The 23,907-nt window shown below is 39.4% G+C and overlaps 1 protein-coding gene across 1 annotated transcript in view; it reads right to left on the reverse strand.

Annotated features, from left to right (window-relative positions):
• Positions 1 to 23,907, reverse strand: part of LOC117811550 (adhesion G protein-coupled receptor A3) — a 251,293-nt gene that overhangs the window by 184,903 nt on the left and 42,483 nt on the right. The window contains exons 3-6 of the mRNA XM_034681900.1: positions 12,547 to 12,618; positions 10,238 to 10,309; positions 9,977 to 10,048; positions 8,638 to 8,801 (exon numbers count right to left, since the gene is read on the reverse strand). Of these exons, the coding sequence (XP_034537791.1) occupies positions 8,638 to 8,801; positions 9,977 to 10,048; positions 10,238 to 10,309; positions 12,547 to 12,618 (380 nt within the window). The remainder of the gene's footprint in view (positions 1 to 8,637; positions 8,802 to 9,976; positions 10,049 to 10,237; positions 10,310 to 12,546; positions 12,619 to 23,907) is intronic.

A 23,907-nucleotide genomic window follows, 5' to 3' on the forward strand; every position in this document is an offset into this window, starting at 1 on the left:
GCATGCTTTGATATCTCCCGAAGGTGCAGTCTGTGTATATGCTTTATTGATTCCTCAAAGCAATTGAAAGTTCCTTAGGTGTCGATATCATCATAATATAAAAGTTCTTACACACTGGCATATGACAGGGTCCATAAATCTGTGCACCTGTTAGCATTTAAAAGGAATTGTGGTAAATGTCAAGATTTTGAATGTCTTCTTTGGATGAAGACAGTCTTTGTAAAATGATGAATGGTATGGATATGAAGCTATAAGTGATGAATGAGACTCTGCTTAAGGGTTTATTCCCTCAACAGTAAAGGGTTCAACTTTTCAATTCAGATTTGACTTCATAAAAAAGCTGACTTGAAAATAAGACAGGCAGACACTCTCATCCTCAGACTGATAATATGCGTCTCCTGTGTTCATTATCCTTTTCTCAAAGCAACTGATGTAAAAACATGTGTGTGAGTGAACTTCAAAGACCCACATGACTGACTGCGCTGAGTTATATTTCATGATGTTTTTATATCATTAAATTATTAGAGGCACACCACAGGCTAAAAGACACAGGCTCACACGTGAGGTTTTATTTAATGACACAATGCCCATAAAGGGTTCTTGCACTGCTATGTCATCATGCAATAAATAGAGCTATAGAAAGCAGACGCTTGTCCTGTGGTACACAGCAAGCTCAGACTTTATATGTTTGTGCTGCAGAAGCAGAGGGCTAGATGAGCCAAACAGACGCCTGCCCTGACCTCAGCACAGGAAGCACCTGATCCTGGCAGGAAGCTGCACACGCTCCTCCGTTCCCCCTCATTTGAAGGCAGTACCCGACCTGTATCAGCATAAGGAACAAGGGCTCATTGCTGGAATGTATGGTGCAGACATCTGCTAGCCATCACAGTGGAGCCACTGCAGAGAGAAACAGATGCATCTTCGGTGACAAGTCTTCATAAAAACAACAGGGCAAATCTCAGTGGAGAGACATTAATATTTGGGATGGTTTGTGAGTGTGGGTGAGGGGTATTTTCATCCCAGCCTATCATTTTTCTTGATAACAAGAAGCTAGCATCAGGTGCAGAGAAGTTTCCCATCCACACAGCCTTAACAAGGTCCTGGCTGGTTTACATGGCTGTACAATGCTCCCTTACAAAGTGAAGACATACAAAAACACCATCAAATAACAATAAGAGATGTGGTTGTTAGGGCACCACGCTGAATCCAATTGAAAATTGCAGGCTGAATAAATACGGTATTTTAAAATGAAGTTGGGCTGAGGGGAGGCAGACAGACCCAAGCATGGAGCAGAGAGCCCAGAACGTTATCATTGTAATCCCATAATGGAGGCTTCAGGGCCGGGAAGGAGCAGCTCCTCAGCCTGCCACTGGATACCACTCATGACTCTTTGTCTGAGGACTGCACAGAATTATCCTGTAATTGCTTTGGATTGTTCTGTGTGAATGAAAAACACATACAATTAGGATTACACAGAATAACTCCAGTGTCTATGTTGCAGACATCTCAGGACTGTCTGTGTGTGCACAAACACAAACTGTACAAGCTGCAGACTAGGGACACATTTGTCCTCATTAGACACTGTCACATCATGCATATAGTGCATCTAATATAATGTCACCCCACTTCACACACACACAAACGCGCACACGCACACACACACACATACACCCACACACACACACACACACACACACACACACACACACACACACACACACACACACACACACACACACACACACACACACACACACACACACACACACACACACACACACACACACACACACAAACCCCACATACCCCTCTACTAACCAATGATTTTCTCATTCCAGAGCAATATCCCCAGTGTGAACCAGATGTAAGGAGAAGAGGAGGATGATTCTATCACATATGAGATACAATTCCCCTGTGGACCGCAGCACGGAGCGAGGAGATAGAGCAACCGAGGGGAGACGGGGAGGAGGCAGGGGGAGATTGCCTGTCTGTAACCGGTCTCTCAGAAAAAAAGAAAAAAAAAAAAAGACTTGAATTTCTCTTAACTACATTCAGCCTGTAATAGAGGCTATTTTGTTCTGCTTAAAAACTCTGTTTGATGCACCCACTGCGCAGAGAAACCACACTGCAACAATCTTATATTCATCTTGTAGTCCTTAGTCTAATTCACTTTTAAAAGTAGTTTCTGAAAATAGCGTGGGTACAGCTGGGGTATTAAACTTCTCAAACAGAATCATGAAGAAAATTGATGTTGATAATGATAAACTTATTGGATTTTTTTTTCTCTTTGGATAAATCTGAAAGGCAATGGACAAGTCAACAGCTGGTCAGTCTTCAGTTTTTAAGTAGCATGGTTGACATTTGAACATTTCCTGCTGACTACTTTCTGGTTTCCTTAATTATTTTAGATCCTGGTCATTTTCACTTTATTATTATATTATTTTTATTTGTATTTATTTTATTTATTATCATTATTATTATTATTATTATTATTATTATTATTATTATTATTATTATTATTTATTTATTTTTTGTAACTATTATTATAATCTTTATTTATAGAGCACTTTTCAAAATCAATGTTACAAAGTGCTTTCCAATGGATCAAAGGACAGGTGCAAAATAAAGAACATTTTAAAAGGCTATACAATTAGTGCAAGTACCATTTAATCAGGAAATGATCTCCAATAAAAGTATGTTTTGAGCAATTACTTAAAGGAGAGCATAAAATCCGCCAACCTGATTTCCTCAGGTAGATCATTCCATAGCTTTAGGGCCCGGACCGAAAACGCCTTGACCACTCTTGTTTTCAGTCAAGTTTTTGGGACCAAGAGCAGCTCTTTGTCCGAAGATCCAATGACAGGGTTTTAGTCATGTAGCATTAAAAGTCAATTGAAATATGACCTGAGCAAAAGTTTGCAGCAGCTTGGCTCACAGCTCACAAAGAAGAGCATTGATTACAGTAAAACATGGAACTGCTTTATATATTGTTTTAAATGGTTAAATCCCCATGTGTGTTTGTTTAGGAAAGAAGGGGCACCCTTAAGGCTGATTTATACTTCTGCGTCGAATCGACGGCGTAACCTACGCCGTAGGTCCGCGTAGCTCCCGTACCTACGCAGAGGCCTACGCACGTAGCTGACGTGCACCTCCTCCAAAATGTAACTACGCGTAGAGCCGACGCGGACCGCAAGCTCTGTGATTGGTCCGCTCGACGGCTTTGTCTTTCCCGCATTCACAGCACTTCCGGGGTCCCGGACATCGGCCACACATCGGCCGTGTATTTCATCTCCTCCTCTCTATTCTTCATGTAATCATGTCTGTATGATAAACAGCAACATGTATCAGCTGTAGATTAACATAACACACTCTGAATCACTGTGGGAAAGTAAACAGAGATCGTAGCGGGACCGGAAGCAGGCGACCGGCTATCAGAGAGACCGCACTGCCCTCAGGCGTTTCGGCGGAGAATTGCTGCGCGACACAGACACACCGACGCAGAAGTATGAGGGGCTCATGTCCGCGTCAGCCCCTGCTGCGTAGGGCGACGCAGAAGTATAAATCAGCCTTTAGATAGCTCAGTCGTTGTGACTGAAGAACACTAAAATAAAGTTGGCTAACACTGCTAGCTGCAGCTCAGCTGGTAGCCTCTCCTGATCTCATCTCATATTAAGAAAGTGGAAGAAACAATTCTTTTTACAACTACGTTATTTTGTGGTTGATCTTTTCTTATCGATGACTCTGACAGGAATGACAGGATCATTCGTCTGACAGTAGAAACCTTATGGATGACGAAGACTGAAGGAATCCTTATTTCAAAAGAGCACTTAACTCATAGGCAGCTGCTCAGCTCGCAGCCCCTCCTGGCACCTGTCTGACTGTTGTTTTAATGTGAAACTGCTATATTTCTTATTATTTGTCTTTATTGTAATGTAAACAAAACAAAAAAACAGCCAAATAATGCATGTTACACAACATAAGAATATTTTAATTGAACTATGTTAAAGTGTATTGAAGCATCCAGTTTATTCAGACTTCATGAACAGGGTCCTTAATAGTATTTAATAAAGAGAAGTCTAAAAATATCCATATGGCAACATATTATCATCCTAAGCTGTGTAAAAATATACTTGTTATGTTAGGGCTACATATCAATATTTTAATTCAATACACAAGGCAATCTAAATAGATTTCCCAACCAAATTCACTCGAGATGTGCTACGAGAAAGAAAAGAAGCAGCTATTCCAGCTCTGTTTAGATTAGAAGATAAGTGAAAGAGGCATACAACTCTGCACAGAGTTCTGCTCACATGCAATGAGTAGATTTAATAAACCACAGAGTTGTACGTGACAGTTGCTGCCATGTTATTGAGAATGAGTGGGAAAGCATTGCTACCTGCTACAAACCAGCATGATGCACGAGACCCATACTTGGACTCAGAGAGCAGGAGTTTTACTGAAGGCTTTGGACCCAGCTGTAATGATTGAGATCATAGCAAGTGTGACTGTAGCTGCTACAGGAACAGCCATACAGGTTAACTTAAAAACAAGTTTATGTTTTAAAGTTTGAGCATAAAATGTGACAACAGGTTTAAATAAAGAATTTGGTTATTTTTATCCAAGCACTAAATTGTGTATTAATTAGTAAATGTGCATTTTTGTCTTCAAGAAATTAATATCTTTGTACAAAGATTTTGCAGCTGTTCAACAATCCTGGAAATCTAATTAACAGACTTCAACATTAACAGTGTTTGATCTCAATGAAACCAAACCAAGGTGAAGTAAACAAATACATTATTCCTGCACTTCGTCTTTTAAAGGGGCGTTTTGTATTCTTCAGTTATCAGATATCATAATATGTCATTACTTGGTTGTATAGCAATATCTTGATTATTGCAGTATTGCTGTATCATGATACTCTGGTTATCCTGGGCATTGTAATGTGCATACAGCAGACCCTATCAAAGTATTGTATCCAATCCTTTCATACCCATCGTATCGTTTTGTAATACACCTGTGGATTCCCATCCCTTATATTTTAATGTATGATTCATTTCAATACGGATCATTACATTGAAATAAAAGTATTGATTATAGTTATTGCAATGCTGGCCAGTTCTTAGCTTATATACTCAATTTGTTGATGTCTAAGTAATATAAATACTTGCTAGATGATTTTTAACAATGAAATCTTTTATGCAAAATGTTTCTGTTCTCTTGATGTTCTTTCTTCCTTTTCCATTTTGCTTGCTTTCCTGCTGGTTTGCTTCAGCTAGACTTCTGGTGGTAAGTAAAAATATATACTTTACTGTCTATTTTTATATGGAGTCCCCTCCCATTATTTTCTAAGTGCAATCGTAAAGGCTTTTGCTGAGCTCACCTCATCTTAACCGCCTTCTGCATATTCAGATATTTTCACACCTGGAAACTGTCCAATTTAACTATAGTCTGCTACCACTGCTTACATCAGTATAATGACTACCAGCCAATATATCGTATGCTTTACTGAAAGCACTCAGACAGAAATTTAAGAGGCAGGAGGTTAAACAGCACTTCTATTTTTCCTCCACAGCTTTCTTCAGCTGATCATAAGATTTGAACCACCAACTCCTGCAGAACACACTCTTCCCTGTGGCTGCAAGGCACTCTGCTGCCCAAACACAGCTGGCACATAACAGGCCAAAGACCACATTATGAGACGTTTTTTTGCCTGAGGCTTTCTCTCTGGCAATTTTGCTCTAAATCATTGTCTAATATTAGGCTTGTCAAACAGTTCACTGCAGGTAGAGAGATAACAGTGGAGAGGGAAACCTATTATCACAATACATCTACTTAATCATGTTCTCATTGTGCTAACCACTTCAAATTACAATGTTAGTGAAATTAAACTGTGTCTTGTAGATGAGAAGTCTCTGGGGGCATTTCCTTATCTAATAGATATGTTTTTGTCAGAGCGTCTTGAGAAATTACTAAATCTGGCTTTAAGGCCTGTAACATTTTCTTCTCGATTTCACAAATGCTTGATTAGATTTCAGAGAAACATTTCAGATATGGGCTTTACTAAGCTTGCTACAATACTTGATAAGATGTCTTTACTGAAGTCTGGGAGTGTAGCCACTAGACATCTTAAAACAAGATCAAATTAAAATAATACTATTGCAATGTATTATCTCTAGATCAAATCTGTAGGGTTTGGTTTCCAGCATTCCTTTAAAGACGAGGGATGTGCTCTAACCACCAAGCAAGGCCAGTGTACTAAAAGGGCTGCCACTTCTGCCATGGAAACCTCACCCACTTGGTTCACCACTGCAGTCCAAACAGAAAGATGCAAACAGGGTTCAACATTAACAATGGTCAGATGACCCAAAGCCACAAAACCTTACACTGAACCCTCCAAATATTAAAAGAAGGTCACCAGTGTTCCCATTATGTTGCATTTACACACAGGAAGCCTTCACCATTCTCCCACTAACATAGCTTTCCTTCAAACCAGTGTTGGCTCAAGCTAACATCCCTGCACTTGAGCTGTTCCAGCAACAAAACAGCTTCAACGGGAGAGGCTGAGACACCGGTACAGGAACTGGACCATAAATAAAAGGGGCTAAATATATATATTTTCAAAGAAAATAAAAGTTTGAGCTAAGTTGCTTTGAATTGCGTTTTCCGTGTTTATTTTTGCAAGCGTATATCAAGCCACGAAAAGTTTCCTTTGGTCACCAAATTCAAGATTACGTGGACTCTAAGGACAGGACAAAATTATCAGTATCTCTCCTGATACTATTACATCATCATGAGGCTCTATACAGATATGCATGGCTCTCAGGTGATGTCTCACTTTGGTGATCCTTTAGTTTTACCTCTTGTGTCATCACTACGTAGAGTTTTTTTTAATTTCAAGTGAAAAGTTTTGCAAAGAATAAAGAAAGATATTAAGGATATTTGAGGCAAAATTCATGTTACTCACAAAATGAATGTAATACAATTGCGGTGATCGTTTTACTTTCATTCACCACCACCAACAGGTCAAACTCCTCCCTTTTCCATCAGGTATCTTGACATGTGGTTCATTGATAGTCATTGAATTTAGTTCAGATATTCCTTATGCCAAGGGGATTAATCTCAGTGTCTTGGTCACAAAATAAATTAGTATTCAAATATTTTAAAAGTAAAAACATAAAATACAAACTGTATCTCAGAGGTTCTTTGTCTTAAATGTGTTTATCAAAAATGTAAAGCTCCTGTGAAGAATGTTAAGATGGTTGAAAAATATGCCAGAATCAATACTGATGCCTTGAAAGCAAACCAGTGCATCGGCATAGAGTTCAACGATCTCTGTAAACTTAACTTAAATGCCTGAGGTGCCAGTTGAAGATAATGGTTGTATGCTAATGAAAAGGCCTTTTCTTTTCACATCTACCATGAAAAATTTGAACATGTAATCTAGTCTGTTCCAATAAAGCACAGTGAGGTCTTAAAACAGTAAAACTTATGCATGTACAGCACAAAATCTGCATACATAACCATTTTATAGGGGGGCGCAAAAGTTAACACAAACCAAAAGTCCCTCAGGGGAGGTTTAAATCAAAATGTTAACGGTGTTAATTTTTGATTTTTTTTATTTCATCCAAATCAAATCACACCAAGTCAGATGTGGATTTTCTAAGTATCAATAAGTAAACACCAAACATAATCACAAAACCCAAATACTGTCAATAAAGGAATTGTGACTAGACACTCTTTCAATAATAAGATTGAAAGTTATTTCATTATGATAGCTTCATAGTAACTAAAAGCAGTATGCTTCTGTGTATTTACTTGATAACTGCATGGGTTTATGCTCAATGTTCAGAATATCTCACACCTTTATGTTATACTAGTACATCAAAAGCATTTCAGTATTGTACTCATGCATCAGTTATTTTGATAAGATTGAAATTGTGAGTAAAAGTCCCCTGAAGACTGAACTTATTTGCATTTCTTTTTGACTGTGAAAAAGCAGACTTTGGTATTCAGAGACCTGCTGTCTTTCCTTCTGTCCCTTTTCTCAAGGACTAGTTTACACCTGGGACGCCAGGTGGAGTCAATTAATTAGCTAATTAACAGAAGTGCTAATTATGAGGGGCATTATTTAGGGACTAAAGGTGGTTATCATTTGTTTTGTCACAATATTTTACTGCAGCAGAAAATGTGTAAGCTTACATAAGAAACTATTATCTTCATTGAATTACTTGAAATAGGAAGGAAAGCAATTTGTGTGGAACTACATCAAATTACATTTATTCTTTCAGTTCATACTTTTACAGCTTTTTATCTTTTAGGTTTTTATAAGTGAGTGTTAGTGACTTAAAGTTGTGTGTTTGTGTAGCTGCTAGACACATTTGAGTGTATCTATTAGCCAAACAACCATGGTTGTAGTTCTATTGCTTTACTACCAGGACGACTTACACAATTGTAATTGTTTCACTTTTTCTATTGTTCTAAAAGATAGAAATATCGTGTCCTTCTCTCCTTGCTTTCTTTCTTTTATTTAAGCCCTTTTAAAAATCCCTTGTTGTTACCTGCCTCAGTTTTCAGGGCTGGCAAATATCTGCCAATATTTTACACCCTGTTAACCTCACACCATTATCAGGTCCTTACCACAACTGAGCTGATGTTCACGCAGATTACGAAACTCAAGTCCGTGAAGGTGGGTGGGGAACACACACACCGTGTCGTTGCTGATCCTCACTGAGTTGCTTCGAGCCCAGAGGAGAAGCCACTTAAGCTGACAGTCGCAGAACAAAGTCTCAGTGCTGAAGTGCCTGGTGGGGGAAACAGTGAATGGTTAAAACCTGTGTGCTTATGGTTGTATTACTGGAGTTAAGCAACCACCTTTTGACTGCATTCATACAACAGGTGTTTCTCACATTTCAAAGAGTCAAAATGGAAATAATTAAAGCTGCAGTTAATCATACTGAATAGATCTATCAGTTAAACCGTGTGCCAGTTTTTGAGCATATACCAATCAGCCCTAACATTATTACCACTGACAAGTAAAGTGAATAATTATCTTGTTACAATGGGACCTACAGTTGACAGTGGGATATGTTAGGCAGCAGGTGCCATCTTGTCGTATTGGTTGATATGTTTGAAGCAGGAAAAATAGGAATGAATCTGTGAGCGATTTAGACAAGGGTCAAACTGTGATTGATAGGCAACTGGGTCAAAGCATCTCCAAAACCGCAGATCTTGTTAGGTGTTAAGGAAGTTGCTAAGGAAGGAAGGAAAACCTGTGAACCTGCAACAGGGTCATGAGTGACCAAGGCTCATTGATGCACATGGGAAGCAGAGCCTATAGCCTGTGTGGTCTTACTCAACAGAGGAGCTGTTGGAGCTCAAACTGCTGGACGAGGTTAATGCTGGTTCTAATAGAAAGGTGTCAGAATGTTCAGTGCAGATTTTCTTGCTGGCCCCTGTCTACCATTGAATGAGACAGTGAGCACCTGAGCATTAGAACTGGACCACAGAGCAGTGAAGGAGGTGGCCTGGAGTTCAAGGTGTTGGCTTGACTTCCAAGTTCCCCAGATCTCAATCCTATCAAGCGTGGGATGTGTTGGACAACCAAGTCTAATCTATGGGGGCTGCCTTGCGACTTCCAGGGCTCAAAGGATCAGCTGACAGCATTTAGGTGCGAGATACCACAGCACACCTTCAGGAGTCTAATGGTGTCAGGTGGTCTTAGTGTTATGGCTGATCAGTGTATGTAATATGCATTCTTGCACACTTACAAAGCTTACTGGTCAACCTGAATGAAGCAGAGCAACCATTACACCTGAGCTGATCTAGCTATCAGTCGAAATATCTGCAATGAAAACAGGCTACAACTTCTCGACTTTGGCCTCTGCAGAATATTTCCGACATGCAAGGTTAAAATGTTTGTTAAGCAATTTATTTTTAACCATACTGTGTGCATGGGATGTTTGTTTGTTTTCCTTACAGAACTCTGAGAGCCAAAAGGTGTGTGAAGAGTCCGACAGTCAGAGTTGAGAAGATGTTTCCGGCTAAATTCCTGATTTTGTCAAAACAAAAAATGAGAAGGAGAGAGAAAGAGAGAGAGTGAGATGTGGGGAGGGGGGAAGAGCAGGTCATAATTATGTGTACTGAAGGCACACTACTGTATTTTGCTAGATCCATTTCAGACAGACCAAATCAAGCCCAAAGCTGTGCCACACATGTTTTCAATTTAGGGATTGCTCACAATTTTGAGAGGTTTCCCAGATCAAGAAACATTTCAGGGGAGAGACAGCCGATCCTGTTGTTGGACAGGTCCCTAAAATAAAAAAAAAGGTAGCAGAACATTATTCAATGAATTTATTCAACATCACTCTTTAATGATTTTTAACAAGATACTAAGAGACAGCGTTTCAAAAGAATTCAGCTGCAGAATAACACGTCTGTGTTTGCATCTGATTTAATGCATGCATGTCGTCTGAACTTAAACATCAATTAAAGCTGTGTTAATAACCACTATCATGTTCATTCATCTATTCAGAGTCCTGGAATATCTGTCCTGACCTTTTTTAACCTTTTTTCATCATGCCATTACTAGCACACACACGCACTGTGCACACACACACATGCATATGCAGTGGGCTTATGTATGAGCGGCTGAGCGCTGTAGCGTCCGTGGCTCTGTGCCCTCGCTCTCTGTAATTAAAGAGCTGCTTTACTGGAGCAGCTGTGGGAAAATAAGCAGAGCACTCGAGTAATCACCAGTTGGGGAGCACTTAAATTAGCACTCTGCTGCTCCCCGAGCTTGGCGCACACGCGCCCCGAATCAGCACGCCTAACTTACCGCCTGCAACCCAGCCAACCCAGAACCCACTAACTATCAGGCTGCAGTCATGTCACTCACTCTGCAGACTATATTTAGAAAAACAGGATGGTGGAGTAGAAGAGTTTATCAAAACAAAAAGAAACATCCCCATTTTCAGTAGTTTCATGCCAAATTCAAGACATTTTAATCTAGCAAGTTTGTCATTTGAAACAGAAATTAAAACACTTAGTCCCGTGAATAAAAATGAAGTCATGTTTTTAACATCTATGTCTGCCTTTTGGAAGTCTTGAACTTCAAACATTTTACTTTTGAAAGAGCGTACCAACCCCCTTTTTGCAATTATATTCAATTATTTTGACTAGCAGGTTAAAATTATCTGTAAGAGTTTAGTAACGTGACAGGTAGAGACACTTGCGGCCCTAAGTCAGTCTGTAAACCAACAATACAATCCTTAGAGCTCTGTCATAACTGTCTTCTAAAGAGAAAAAAGAGGCGCAGAGGTCTCAGCTCAAGGCCGTTAGAAAAAAAAAAGGCATCCCTATTATTTTCCAGGTCTTGCTAAAATGTGTATATTTGTATTATTGATATAAACTCATGAACCCTGGTTACAACAAACGTATTTGCAAATTAGCTCCCTAGATTAAGTTTAGCTGACCACATCAATCCCACAACTCTTGCCTTGAAGGTTGTAGCAGTTCATTGAAAATAATTTCACATAGCTGTAATTGTCTTGTGATTTCATGCAAACGGAGGAAAGCTGAAATGCTAATAATGGCCTTGTAATTCTTAAAGAAAATGGTACCAGCTACTGTCTGGGTTCCTTTTCTTGATTTATCTGCAACAGCTTTAACAGCGAACCTTGAGAGGGATCAGCAAATATTTCAAAGTAATGTTACCTAACTTTTTGCTAATACCATCGCTAACTTTAGTTTTTCTGGCATAATTTAGGCTAACAGTTGGCTAGCTGATGATTAGCTAGCAAAAACTACACCTTACTTGCTGAATGTAATGTTTGCTTGGAATCTTCAGCCTTTCCTACTTTGTTGAGCTAAAAGCCAAATGCTAAAGTTACAGTTATCTGAGGTGGAATGATAATCTGTTAGATTTCCCTCAAGGTGAATTAAGACACCTCATGTGGCTGCCAGAATTTGCTTTGTGACTTTGAGATTTCTGCATCAGTTTTCTTGCTTTATGGCTTTGCACAAATGTGAAACATCATTAAAGCATAGTTGAACTGCCAAATTGTAACACCTTTAAAGCAACTGACTCAAGAAAGATAGGAAATGGGGTGAAAATCACTCTGCCTTTTCGAAGGTTGCATAGTCTTGCTTTAACGCACTAGCTGGCAGAAGATTAGTACTTCTAAACCCCCAAATCTAAGTGGAAAGTGTGTATGACAAATGCTCTCCTTTTCCTCAACAACTCCTACTGATGTGCCCTCTGGCAAGCATGAAAACCCCCAAATCCTGCAGACTATGCTCAAAACTGGCAGCTCCCACTTACAAATGTGTCTAACAAGTGGCTTAAAAAGGTGCTCACTTATCACTGCCTGCACAAGGGCAGTTTAGACTAGACAAGAAGTAATTGTTTCTGCACTTTTCCTTTAGTTAAATGTTTCAGTTCTCGCTTCACTCATTACTTTAGGCACTCCCTCTCGATGTATCCAAAACCAGATGACTTGTCCCCGTTTCCCCCTGGGGAAGGCTATTATAAGGCTTCATCATACTCACAGTCTCCTCAGAGCCAGCAGACCGCGGAAGGCCCAAGGCTCCACTGTACTTATCAAATTATTCTTCAGGTCCCTGGACAACACAGAGAGAAACAGACACAGTTAAATTAGTACTCTATATCTATCTATCTGTCAATCCATCCATCCATCCATCCATCCAACCATCTGTTGTTTTCAGCTCATTAGGAGGTATTTTTTCAGATGACTGAACTTGAGCTTTTGACCATATAAAACATGCCCATCTTATGTAAACATAATTGAATGCAAATATGCATGAGGATGCTTATAATTTATAAATGGTGTGCTGATCACAAAATAATGCTTTGCGAGCAGCTCAGAAATAGGAGAAGAATTGCTTTCTTCTTGAATTAATCCAGAACGTCTTGCATAAAAACAGTTCATCAATATCATAAGAACATGTATCTCCAAATGACAATTAAATGTGAATAGGCTAAATATAAATTGCTTCACAGTCCAGTAAAGTTTTGTATTGCCATGTACAAGCCAACTTCCCCAGAAGTGTCCAACAGTCTCTGAAGTGATTTCTACAGACATCAACCTGGACTTATTTACCCCTGGACCCTACAAAGGATCATATGCTTGGACACATGCCTTGTTACCCTATAGCTCTGCAACAGAAAAAGTTACAAAACTAACTACCATTACAAACACAGTCTTTGAATATCAACAACTGGCGCCCAACACAACAGACTTCCACACAAAGCAGAATAAGTTTTATCAGGTAAAGCTTTTCTAGCCAAACTAGGTGTTGGAAGCTATAGGTAGCACTGGCCCTCGATTCATGGAAGGACCTTTGTCAGAGTTACTAAGCATTTTTGCCTTCATTTGACAGACAGCCAAAGACAGACAGGAAATGTGGGGAGTAGAGAGTGGTGGAAGACTTGCATCAAAGGGTTGCTGCTGGGAGCTGAACCAACTGATATGACGAGGACCACAGCTCCCGCACATGGCCGCTGAAACTGCCAGTCCAATAGTACCCCACAATTTAAGACTTTGACAATCTTAATAGATTTCAAAAATATAAAAGACCTCAGACATGACAACAAATAAAGATACATTTCATAGTTTTGCTCCTATAATGAGTGTAGAGCAACAATGTGACCAAAACAGCACACCACACACTAACAGATTCTGTTCACAAACAACAAGGTTCCTGTCTGTCAACACTGGAAATTTTGCAAAGTCTTTTGAGGTAAAATGTTACTTTAGAGTTTACACACATGGTTGAGAAGAGGCAGGAGAAATTGGAGAAGATAGTTTTTAGTCTGTTTTTCAACCCCCAAAAAATAGATAAATAAATAAGCAATGGCTGAAGTCATAGAGAGACAGCATGAGCATGGGCTATAATAATGAGTAAAATTAGTGACAAGCATTACAGGTGGCGAACATATGTCAGAAAGGATGTTTGTTAATTCTTATGAAGTTATAACATTGGCTCCGGTCAGAAACTAGGATAAAACCAGAGAAAGTTTCTACAGCCTATTTGAATTATGTGCGTCCTTCCTCAGTCAATTGGCTTTCATTTTGTTCCAAATGACAATCCACAGGGTGTGTGATCAGTTGTCCTTGTAGTTCCCCTTCACAACAGGATATCATATTGTAAATATTGAACTTATTTAATATTCATAATTTGAAATTGGTGCAGACTCGACATTTGTGTGAGCACATTGAGGGGAGTAAAATCACTCGACGCATCTCTCAGACCACTGGAAAACCACCAAAAATTCAGTACTTTGGTTACTTAAGTTAAAAGGGGAGGATCAGGCGGTGTGAACACTACATCAGATTTTCATGTAAATCAGTATATTTTATGTCTGTTCTATTTTTAATAGAATACTGACTGCAGTTCACCAGGGTCATTTAATATCGGTATTTACTTGTGTGATCTGGAGGAAGTTGAAAGTGAAATGCTCCTTTTGTTCTACAGTCCATCATATCATGATCTCAGGTGCCTTCTTTTCAACAAAATGTTAAAAAATTGTCCTGATTTGTTTTCCATGTCTGATTAAGATAGACTTCAGTACCTGTTTACACACAAAGTGTTTCAGTTTGCTCAGTTTGCGTTGAATGCTGTTCAGCAGCGTGGGAGCACACTTTATGTCTGATTTAATTGTTGTCACTGTCAAATGTCTGAAGTGTACCACTATGCTTTTTAATTACTTTAGGTCATTGCTGGACATGTGCAGTATTGTAACTGCTCTCTTCTTTTTCTTCATATGTTGTTGCTCCTGTTTTGTTTGTTTTTGTAATGTTTTGTAAGACCATACAGGCTGGGCACCTTTCCGGTGCATGACACGACGAATAATAAAATAAAATAAACTACTATCCCTCTGGAGAGTCACTATAGTGTGTCAAAGTATGTGTTTTGAACTTTCTTTTTTATATCCTCTTTAGTTTTTGTGGTTTTTTTAAGTAATTTCGAAGTACTGAGGTCAATTCTTAGTGAGTAAACTTGCACCTGTTAGCAGGACAGCACAGACCATTTCCTGCATGCTTACAGTAAGACCCAGACCACATCCAGCAAAGAAGCAAAACACATATGTGTGGTTTAACCCAGACACTCCTTGTCCAGCCCCGCCCCCACTCCAAACCCTCATTGCTAAAAATGGATCTTAGAAAAATCTCCTCGGGTTTTCGGTTAGGAGCCAAAGAAAACTTCCTGAAATTGTGTCTCTGGTTTCCTTTAACCCTGTGCTGTCTGTCCAGTGTGATGAGCATGGGAAAAAGGGTAGTGCCTTTTTCCAAATGTGAGCTGAAAAAAACAGCCCAGCGCTCTTCTTTTAATTAACAGTCACACTGGCCAGAAAACGGACTAGCAAACAAAACAGGATCAGTGGGACTATCAAAGCCTCAATAACTGTCCCGAAGTGAATATTAAAGTAATCCTAGAGCTCTCGACATCTTGTGCTTGTTTGATTCAGTTTGGTAGCAAAAAGCTCCCTTTTCCATTACCAAGAAGTTAAATAACTACTTAGCATAGAAGGAAAGATTTATATTTATGACACAATAAACATGGTACTGTATAAAAGGCTTAGCTGTGGTTGTTTCAGAGTAAATGTGTTTCATTTGTGGATTTGAAGCATTAGTTACAAAAACAGAGTCCTCATTAGTTGTGGAAAAATGGTACCAATCCAGGGTTAATAATCCAAATCTCTTGTTGATTTGTTCATTTTATGGTTAAAACACATTTTGCACCATTTAGATTCCCCAACAGTCTCTCAGCCAAACTGTGGTCATACCAGAAGTGTTGTGGTGCAGAGAGTCTGCATTTGATTTTCACATTTAAAAGTGCTATATGTCAAATTCTGGCTACCCGCCTTATTACACACCTAACACAAGAACCTTTAGGTGCTTTGGTAATCTTATTTTCATTTTTTTTTCTCTAAAGTTACCAGGGTTCCCACTCTTTTCCAGAGATCATTTTCCAGGACATTTCCAGGATATTTTCATTGATGATGAAGCTGGTATGACAGTCTAAATTTAGTTCCTAATTTAGTTCCTAAATAGTCTAATATGTTCCTCTCAGTGGAAGTCTACATTGAAAGACATGTAGTCTATGGCTATCAATGAAATCATCTCTTACATATTTAAAAATGATGGCAAATTGATAATAGAATAATGCAACCACAGATGTACAGCACTTCACTTTATTAGTGCAACCAAGTAACAATGATGGGCAACATCTCATCTCTTTTCTCATAAATATAAAATGAGCTAAGAAAAAAACAAAAGAGCCAGCAAAAGAATCAGGAAGCTGCTTTACTGAAATAATTAAATAATAATAATGATCAGAGGATCAGTGCATTAATGACTTAAATAGAACTGAATGACAAAAATGGCCACAAATGTTTCTCAACTCAACTCAAACTCAAAATATACCTGCTTAATCATGATATTCATCCTGCTAAGTGGTCGATATAAAACAAAGCAAATGTCACATTTTTTTATTTGAGTTACCGTAAACTCTGAAAAAATCACACCGGTGTAAAGAAGCACTCTGTATTTGAAGATCTCTCAGAGATTTAAAAAAATGTAAACTGTCTTCCTGCATGGCGATGTCTATTATGATCAGCGATGTCTACAACGGGGAGTTTCTGTGCTTCTGTGTCGCTCTTTTTGTTCCATTTGTTTTCACTATCGGGATTTGGACTCCTACTAGCTAGAGCAGGGGTTCTCAAAGTTTTTGGAGCCAGGGACCCCTTACAGGTGAGAACATTTTCCAAGGACCCCTCTTAACTGTAACACAGATTAAGCAAATTAGTGATGTGTCATGATCAAAAGCTGAGAGCTGATGCTTTATAGTGAATCAGAAGAGCTGGCTCGCATCGAGAGAAAGCCGGCTCCCAGTTTTGTCCTTTCGCTGCCTAGCTCTCACAGTGCTCAGCCCCAGCTCTGCTCACAGCAGAACTTTGTTTTGATTGGTCAGCATGGCAGCCATGCGGCCAATCACATGTGAGGATATAGGATACAGGTGATGGAGGGGAGGCTGTGTATCCTGGCTACATCTGTTCCTTCAGAGAGAGTCTTCTTGAAGACCAGGCAAATACTCACTGAGAGGAGAAATCGGATCAGCCCATCCAAGCTGAGGCATCGGATTTTTCTCAACGCCAACCTGAGGACATTAATAATGTTTGCTTGAGTTTGGTTCTGGTTCTGGTTCTGTTTGTTCGAGATTGGTTCTGGTTCTGTTTGCTTGAGTTGGGTCCCTTTGTGTTTGCTTGAGTTTGGTTGTGGATCTGTTTGCTTGAGTTGGTTCTGTTTCTGTTTGTTTGAATTCGGTTCTGTTTGGGTTCGGTTCTGATTCGGTACGCTTCTGGTTCGGTTCTGTTCTGGTTCGGTTCTGGTTCGGTTCTGGTTCGGTTCTGGTTCGGTTCTGGCTCGGTTCTGGTTCGGGTCTGGTTCGGTTCTGGTTGGGTTTGCTTGAGATTGGTTCTGGTTCTATTTGCTTGAGTTTGGTTCTGGTTCTGTTTGCTAAAGTTTAGTTTTCGTTCTAACCCTAACCCTAAATCTAATCCTAAACCTAAACTTTACCCTAATCCTAACCCTAACCCTAACTCTAATCACAACCCTAATCCTAACCCTAATCACAACCCTAACCCTAATCAAAACCCTAACCCTAACCCTATTCACAACCCTAATCCTAACCCTAATCACAACCCTAACCCTTACCTTAATTATAAACCTAACCCTAATCATCACCCTAAACCTAATCACACCCCTAATCCTAACCCTAACCCTAATCCTAACCCTAACCCTAACCCATATCCTAACCCTTACCCTAATCCTAATCGTAACCCTAATCCTAATCCTAACCAAAACCCTAATCACAACCCTAACCCTTACCTTAATTATAACCCTAATCATAACCCTAACCCTAATCACACCCCTAATCCTAACCCTAGTCCGAAACCGAACCCTAACCTTAAGTCTAATCAGTTCTGATTCTAGTTCTGTTTGCCCGAGTTTGGTTCTGTTTCTGTTTGTTGGAGTTGGTTCTGTTTCTGTTTGCTTGAGTTTGGTTCTGGTTTTGGTTCTGATTGCTTGTGTTTGGTTCTGGTTCTGGTTCTGGTTGCGGTTGCTTGAGTTCGGTTCTGGTTCGATTCTGGTCTGGTTCGGTTCTGGTCCCGTTCGGTTCTGGTTCTGTTCTGTTCCGGTTCTGGTTCGGTTCTGGTTCTGTTTGCTTGAGTTCGGTTCTGGTTCGGTTCTATTCCGGTTCGATTCTGGTTCGGTTCTGTTCCGGTTCTGGTTCGGTCTGGTTAATTTCCGGTACGGTTCTGGCTCGGTTCTGGTTCGGTTCTGGTTCGGTTGTGGTTGGGTTTGCTTGAGATTGGTTTCGGTTCTATTTGCTTGAGTTTGGTTCTGGTTCTGTTTGCATGAGTTTGGTTCTGGTTCTGTTTGCTTAAGTTTAGTTCTGGTTCAAACCCTTATTGTAATTGTAATCGTAACTCTAACCCTAACCCTAATCAGAACCCTAACCCTAATCACAACCCTAACCCTAATCACAACCCTAACCCTTACCCTAACCATAACCCTTATCACAACCCTAACCATAACCACAACCCTAACCCTAATCACAACTCTAACCCTAATCCTAACCCTAAACCTTATCATAACCCTAACCTAACCCTAATCATAACCCTTACCCTAACCCTAACCCTAATCTTAACCCTAACTCTGATCACAACCCTAACCCAAGGATCAGGATGAGAATGGTTTTGTAACAAAAACAGTGTACGTAAAAGGGTATTCAACAGAAGCCATTAGTTTTTGCAAAGTTAAGGCAAAATATACGGCTACATAAGATCCTAAATCAAGAGCCGTTCGGGAGTCAAAAGAGCCGGATCTTCTTTGGGAGCTGAGTCAAAAGAGCCGGCTCTCTGAAAAGAGTCGAACTTCCCATCATTAAAGCACATGCTTACTACCATTTGCACTCTTAGTTTCCCTTGGAACTATTTGTATTGTAAAACGTATCAGTGTAAATACTTCAGACCTGTACCATAGTGATAAACAGATAACACTTCAATTTGAATCAAGTAAATACCACTTGTATACTTTAAAACAGAGGGTCATTTCATTCCTTGTGGACTCAACATGACAGCATTTATACTTTTCAGGTAATTGATCTTAAACGCTTTCAGAAAATTAACAGTTGCAAGACTCACATATCCCTTCGAGCCACCAAATGGTACCATAACAATGGTGTATATGCTGTTTTGTAATGACACAGCACAATTTTATAATTTATTAGAAATGTATTCAAATTATTTCACGGAGCCCCACGCTATGGTTCGCGGACCCCCAGGGGTCCCAGGACCCCATTTTGAGAACAACTGAGCTAGAGTACAGTAGTTGAGCTCTCAGCCTGCAGAGAAAGTTGTGAGGCACAGACCCCCAAGCTCTCTGCCCGACTCCACTGGTCACACTATAACTTAAAGATAAGACTCTTTGAATCAAAAGAGCACTCTACAAGGTTAATGTACCATAAAACATAAACAATATACCCCCGTTTTCTGTGAATGCATGATTATGAAGTGAAGGAGAAAAGATGTGTAAAAAGTTGCGCAGTGTCGCTGTCTTTTCCAGCACAGCGTGCACTCAACTTTCAATGAATGGGGATGTGTTTTGTTAATAGGGTCAGGTCGCATGCAGCCATGTTGGAATAATTTTCCAGAACTATATGTGATTTTCCAGGACATTTTACTTTTTCTCCCATTTTCCAGGTGTTTTCCAGTACTGGAAAACTGGTCAACTGTTTTCCAGGTTTTCCAGGTTTTCCAGGACGCGTGGGAACCCTGAGTAACGGAAACGTTTTGCGTCATTGTCAACCGGTTTCCTCCATGTCCGCTCTCGTGCCCCACATTCCCTCACAGCAGAGTGATCAGGCTGAGTGAGGCCACCTGTGCCTAGTTGGTCAGTGTGGAGCCCCTAATTAGTGCACTGAAAAAACAGGTACATCTTACAGAGTAATCATGATAATGTCTGTTTGAATTTGTACAGATATATTTTGCAGTCCCACTTTGTTGGTTTCAAGCAGACATGTGGTTATGGAAAGTTTAATGACTAATGAGTATTTAGATGTTAGTCTTTTGAACTCCTTTCTAAAATCCTTTGTCACACTGGATCATTGAGATTATGTTCAATATTAATCAATAAGAAAATATATGACACTATAGGCACACTTGTTTAAAGTATGTTTCATAAAGCCACTACAGCAAGCTCTGAGTCAAGCTCTATTTTTTTTACCTTTCTTTTAATTGGCTGCTTGTTTTGCATTATTTTTATTTTGCACTTAACAGTTTCTCATTTTTCTCTTTTGGCGACTGTGAAGTTATACTTTATACAATTGTTGTACATTAAGTTAGTATTATCCATCAAATTCATAGTTTATCTATTATAGTCAGCAGTCTAATTATTTGGTTCCGAGTACAATGATGTTGTGACAAGAATAAGTGTCCTGAAATCACCAAAAACTCGCAGTTCAATGTGTAAAAACCTTCAAAACTCAAAGAAGGGGTTACATGCATTTTTCTATATCTGTGTGCTTGGTATTGAACCAACACTCTAGTTTACCATCTCTCTTTTTCTGCTGACTTTGTAGATATCCTGCAGGATTCATCATTCACACAGCAAGTTGTAGCACGCTCTAGAAAAGGTACTGAAGTTGCCTTCCTGACAGGCCAACCTCCTGGTCAAGTCGGGTCGGCCAAGCGCTTGCTCTCATCTCTGCTGTCATCCAAAGTCGTCTTTGATCATGTACAATGTGCTACAAAAGAGTAGGTGGAGGTGGTGGTCAAAAGGTTACTCTTTTAGCCTGCAGCACCTTCTTTTATCGTCTCACAGCTCACTGCTCTGCCATGCATGAATTTGCTGAATGTTCAGTTTCCACCTTATCAGCTGACTGCCTTACCAAGTGGCAGAGGTCAGGGCCCAGGGAGTCCACCTACAGGGAATGAACTACTGTAAAAAGAAGACTATGGGAGTAGTAATATACTTTAAACAACCAAAGCAGAGATAAAAAGAAGGGAAAATCTTTATAAGAACTTTAAAGGACTGGAGGGAAGCCATGAGTCTTAAACTAAGGAAATCAATAAACAGGGCATTTAATTTTAAATTTTAAAGGGGGAACATTTCAAAAAGCATTTTAAAGTCCAACTTTGAATTTTTGGATGAAGCTTCTGAGGATTCTCAACTATCTGTTCCCTTCTGGGCACTTCACTTATCACCATCACAATATTCCTAATTAAATAATTGTGGATATGGCTGTGTCATTATGTTTCTGTCTTTTGAATGTCAATTGGAGCCTTCTGGTATTACTTGCTCCCTTGCTATGAGGTCATTTGTAAGGCCATATTAAACAAGAAGACATCCCAGGCTACACAACAACCTTTTATAGTCATCGGACCTGAGCCAGCAAGTACCTGCAAATAAATGTCATAAATTACCGCTGTGTGCTAAAAGCTGCCGAAGGTCTCAGACGGGTGGGGTCTGCTACAAAAAACAACAGAGGGGATGCCAAAATGTTTCAACAATCCAGGGAAACTATGTGAAAGTAGATTTAGCATCACATTTTGTGATTAACAGTCTGCCACGATCTGTAATGTCCTCTGGTGCTGCAGCTCTGCGGAGCACTCTGACAAACAGGATAAAACAAACTGCAGGAGTTATTTACAGTGCAAACAACATCATGTGGCATTTGTAGTGGAGTGCAGCTCTGAGGTGTATCACAGGCCGTACACTGCACTGTAAATTAAATATTTGCTGATGTTTCTTGTAAACCCTGGACAGAATTTGCATTTGAACATCTCCCATCCTTCTTTCAAAACGAGCCAACATTTACAGTGGATATCAAAAGTCTACACCCCTGTTAAAATGCCAGGTTATCAAAAAAAATGATACTGAGATAAACCATGTCAGAACTTTTTTCACCTTTAATGTGACCTATAACATGAACAATTCAATTGAAAAATAAAATAATATCTTACTCTTAGTTTTCAAATCATACATGCAAATCAACAAAATCATGGCTTCACCAAAAGAAGATTAAAGTTTCGGAATGGCCCAGCCAGAGCCCAGACCTGGATCCAATTGAATATCTGTGGGGTGATCTGAAGAGGGCTGTGCACAGGAGATTCCCTCACTATCTGATGGATTTGGTGCTTTTTTGTAAAGAAGAATGGGCAAACATTGCCACGTCAAGATGTGCCATGCTAATAAACTAATAGGTCACATTAAAGGTGGAAAAAGTTCTGACATCTTGGTCTAGATTTTTCACATTACAAAACCTGGCATTTTAACAGGGGTGTGTAGACTTTTGATATCTACTGTACAAAATCTAACTTGTCCCTGACTCAAAATCAACTTCACTTTTGTGAATGTGCGTCTCACATCCACCTGTCCAACAAGCCAAAATCTTTAGGATAGGATGCTCGTCTACTTTTAGCATCAGCACAACTATTGGTCCAAATAGATGATTTAGTGACATTGTACAATATGTGTCTCCACATGTGTGGAAGACATCCCATGCAAGACACATCAAGTATGGTAGCATGGCTTTCCAAAGTAAAAGCCCAATCTGTTTAATATTGTGGAGAGGCTCTCCTTGTTTCAATAACATGCTTTTAGTTTTGTCTGGGACAGTTATTATACATCACAGTAGCGTTAAGTAGACTATGTTATTATTCATAATAATGATATTAGGTTGTTAGATAGTGTCAGTTTAAAGGCAACATTTCCTCTTGGGCAATCTCCCTCTTGTTCCGCTTCCTTCTGTGTCCCTCTCTCTGCATACAGTTGTTTTGGTGTCTGTGTGTAAATTGAAACCCTATTTTTAATGAAACTACAATCACTTTCTGATAACATCACACCTGTGTAACACCGGAGAACATCCCCAGATATGACAAAAAAAGCTGTATAGAAAACAGTGATAATTCAACAAGGCTTTATGTACATCATTTTAATAATTAATGAACATCATGGTACACAAAATATTTCTTCCCGTGTGATCCCTCTGTCTTCATCTACCTCTTTTTATCATCCATTTTCTTGCCCTTGTGCCTGCATGTAAATGAAGAACCTGTTTTTAATGTAACTAAAAGCAGCGTGTTAAGTAAAGAGTGATTAAAATGTGTATATAGGGACTGGCAGCTAAGGTTGCAAAATTCTGTGAATTTTCAAAGTTGGAAACTTCCCATGGGAGTTAACAGGAATTTATGGGAATAAAAGGGATTAAACCAGGAATTTACTAAATTGAAGGTTGGCTCTTAATAGGGAACTTAAATATAGTTGGGGAAACTACTTTTTTAAGTATTCATGCAAGTACAGTTGAATATATATGCTATTCCTCAATCACATGCACATAGCACACTGCTTACTGCAGGGCTAGTGAGACCATGCCCCCTACATGAACTGTGCATTCCTCCATCACATGCACAGATGATTTCTAGAATCATGGACCACACTTTTGAGCCCAGAGCACAAAACTATTGAAGCCACACATTTGAGGCTGTGGACTACGCAAAGTGAAGTAAGTTTTGATGATATCATGTGGTAATATATTTAATAAATTGATGTATGGTATTAATGTTTAACTTGTAAATATCACCTATAAGTGTATTCATACAAATGCATTTCCATTACATTACCCGAAATTTCCAGTAAATTCCCATATATTCACATTCATTCCCATAATTCCCATGGAAAGTTTCCAATATGGAATATGTCCAAAATTCCCCATCTTATCTTCCCATGGAAATTTACTGGAAACTTTACGGAAATTTATCAGAAATTTACCTGAAATTTTCCACCCCTTTGCAACCCTACTAGCGGCTGAGCCATCCACTCC

This window comes from Notolabrus celidotus, chromosome 4, assembly GCF_009762535.1.
Source record: "Notolabrus celidotus isolate fNotCel1 chromosome 4, fNotCel1.pri, whole genome shotgun sequence".
Taxonomy (NCBI): Eukaryota; Metazoa; Chordata; class Actinopteri; order Labriformes; family Labridae; genus Notolabrus; species Notolabrus celidotus.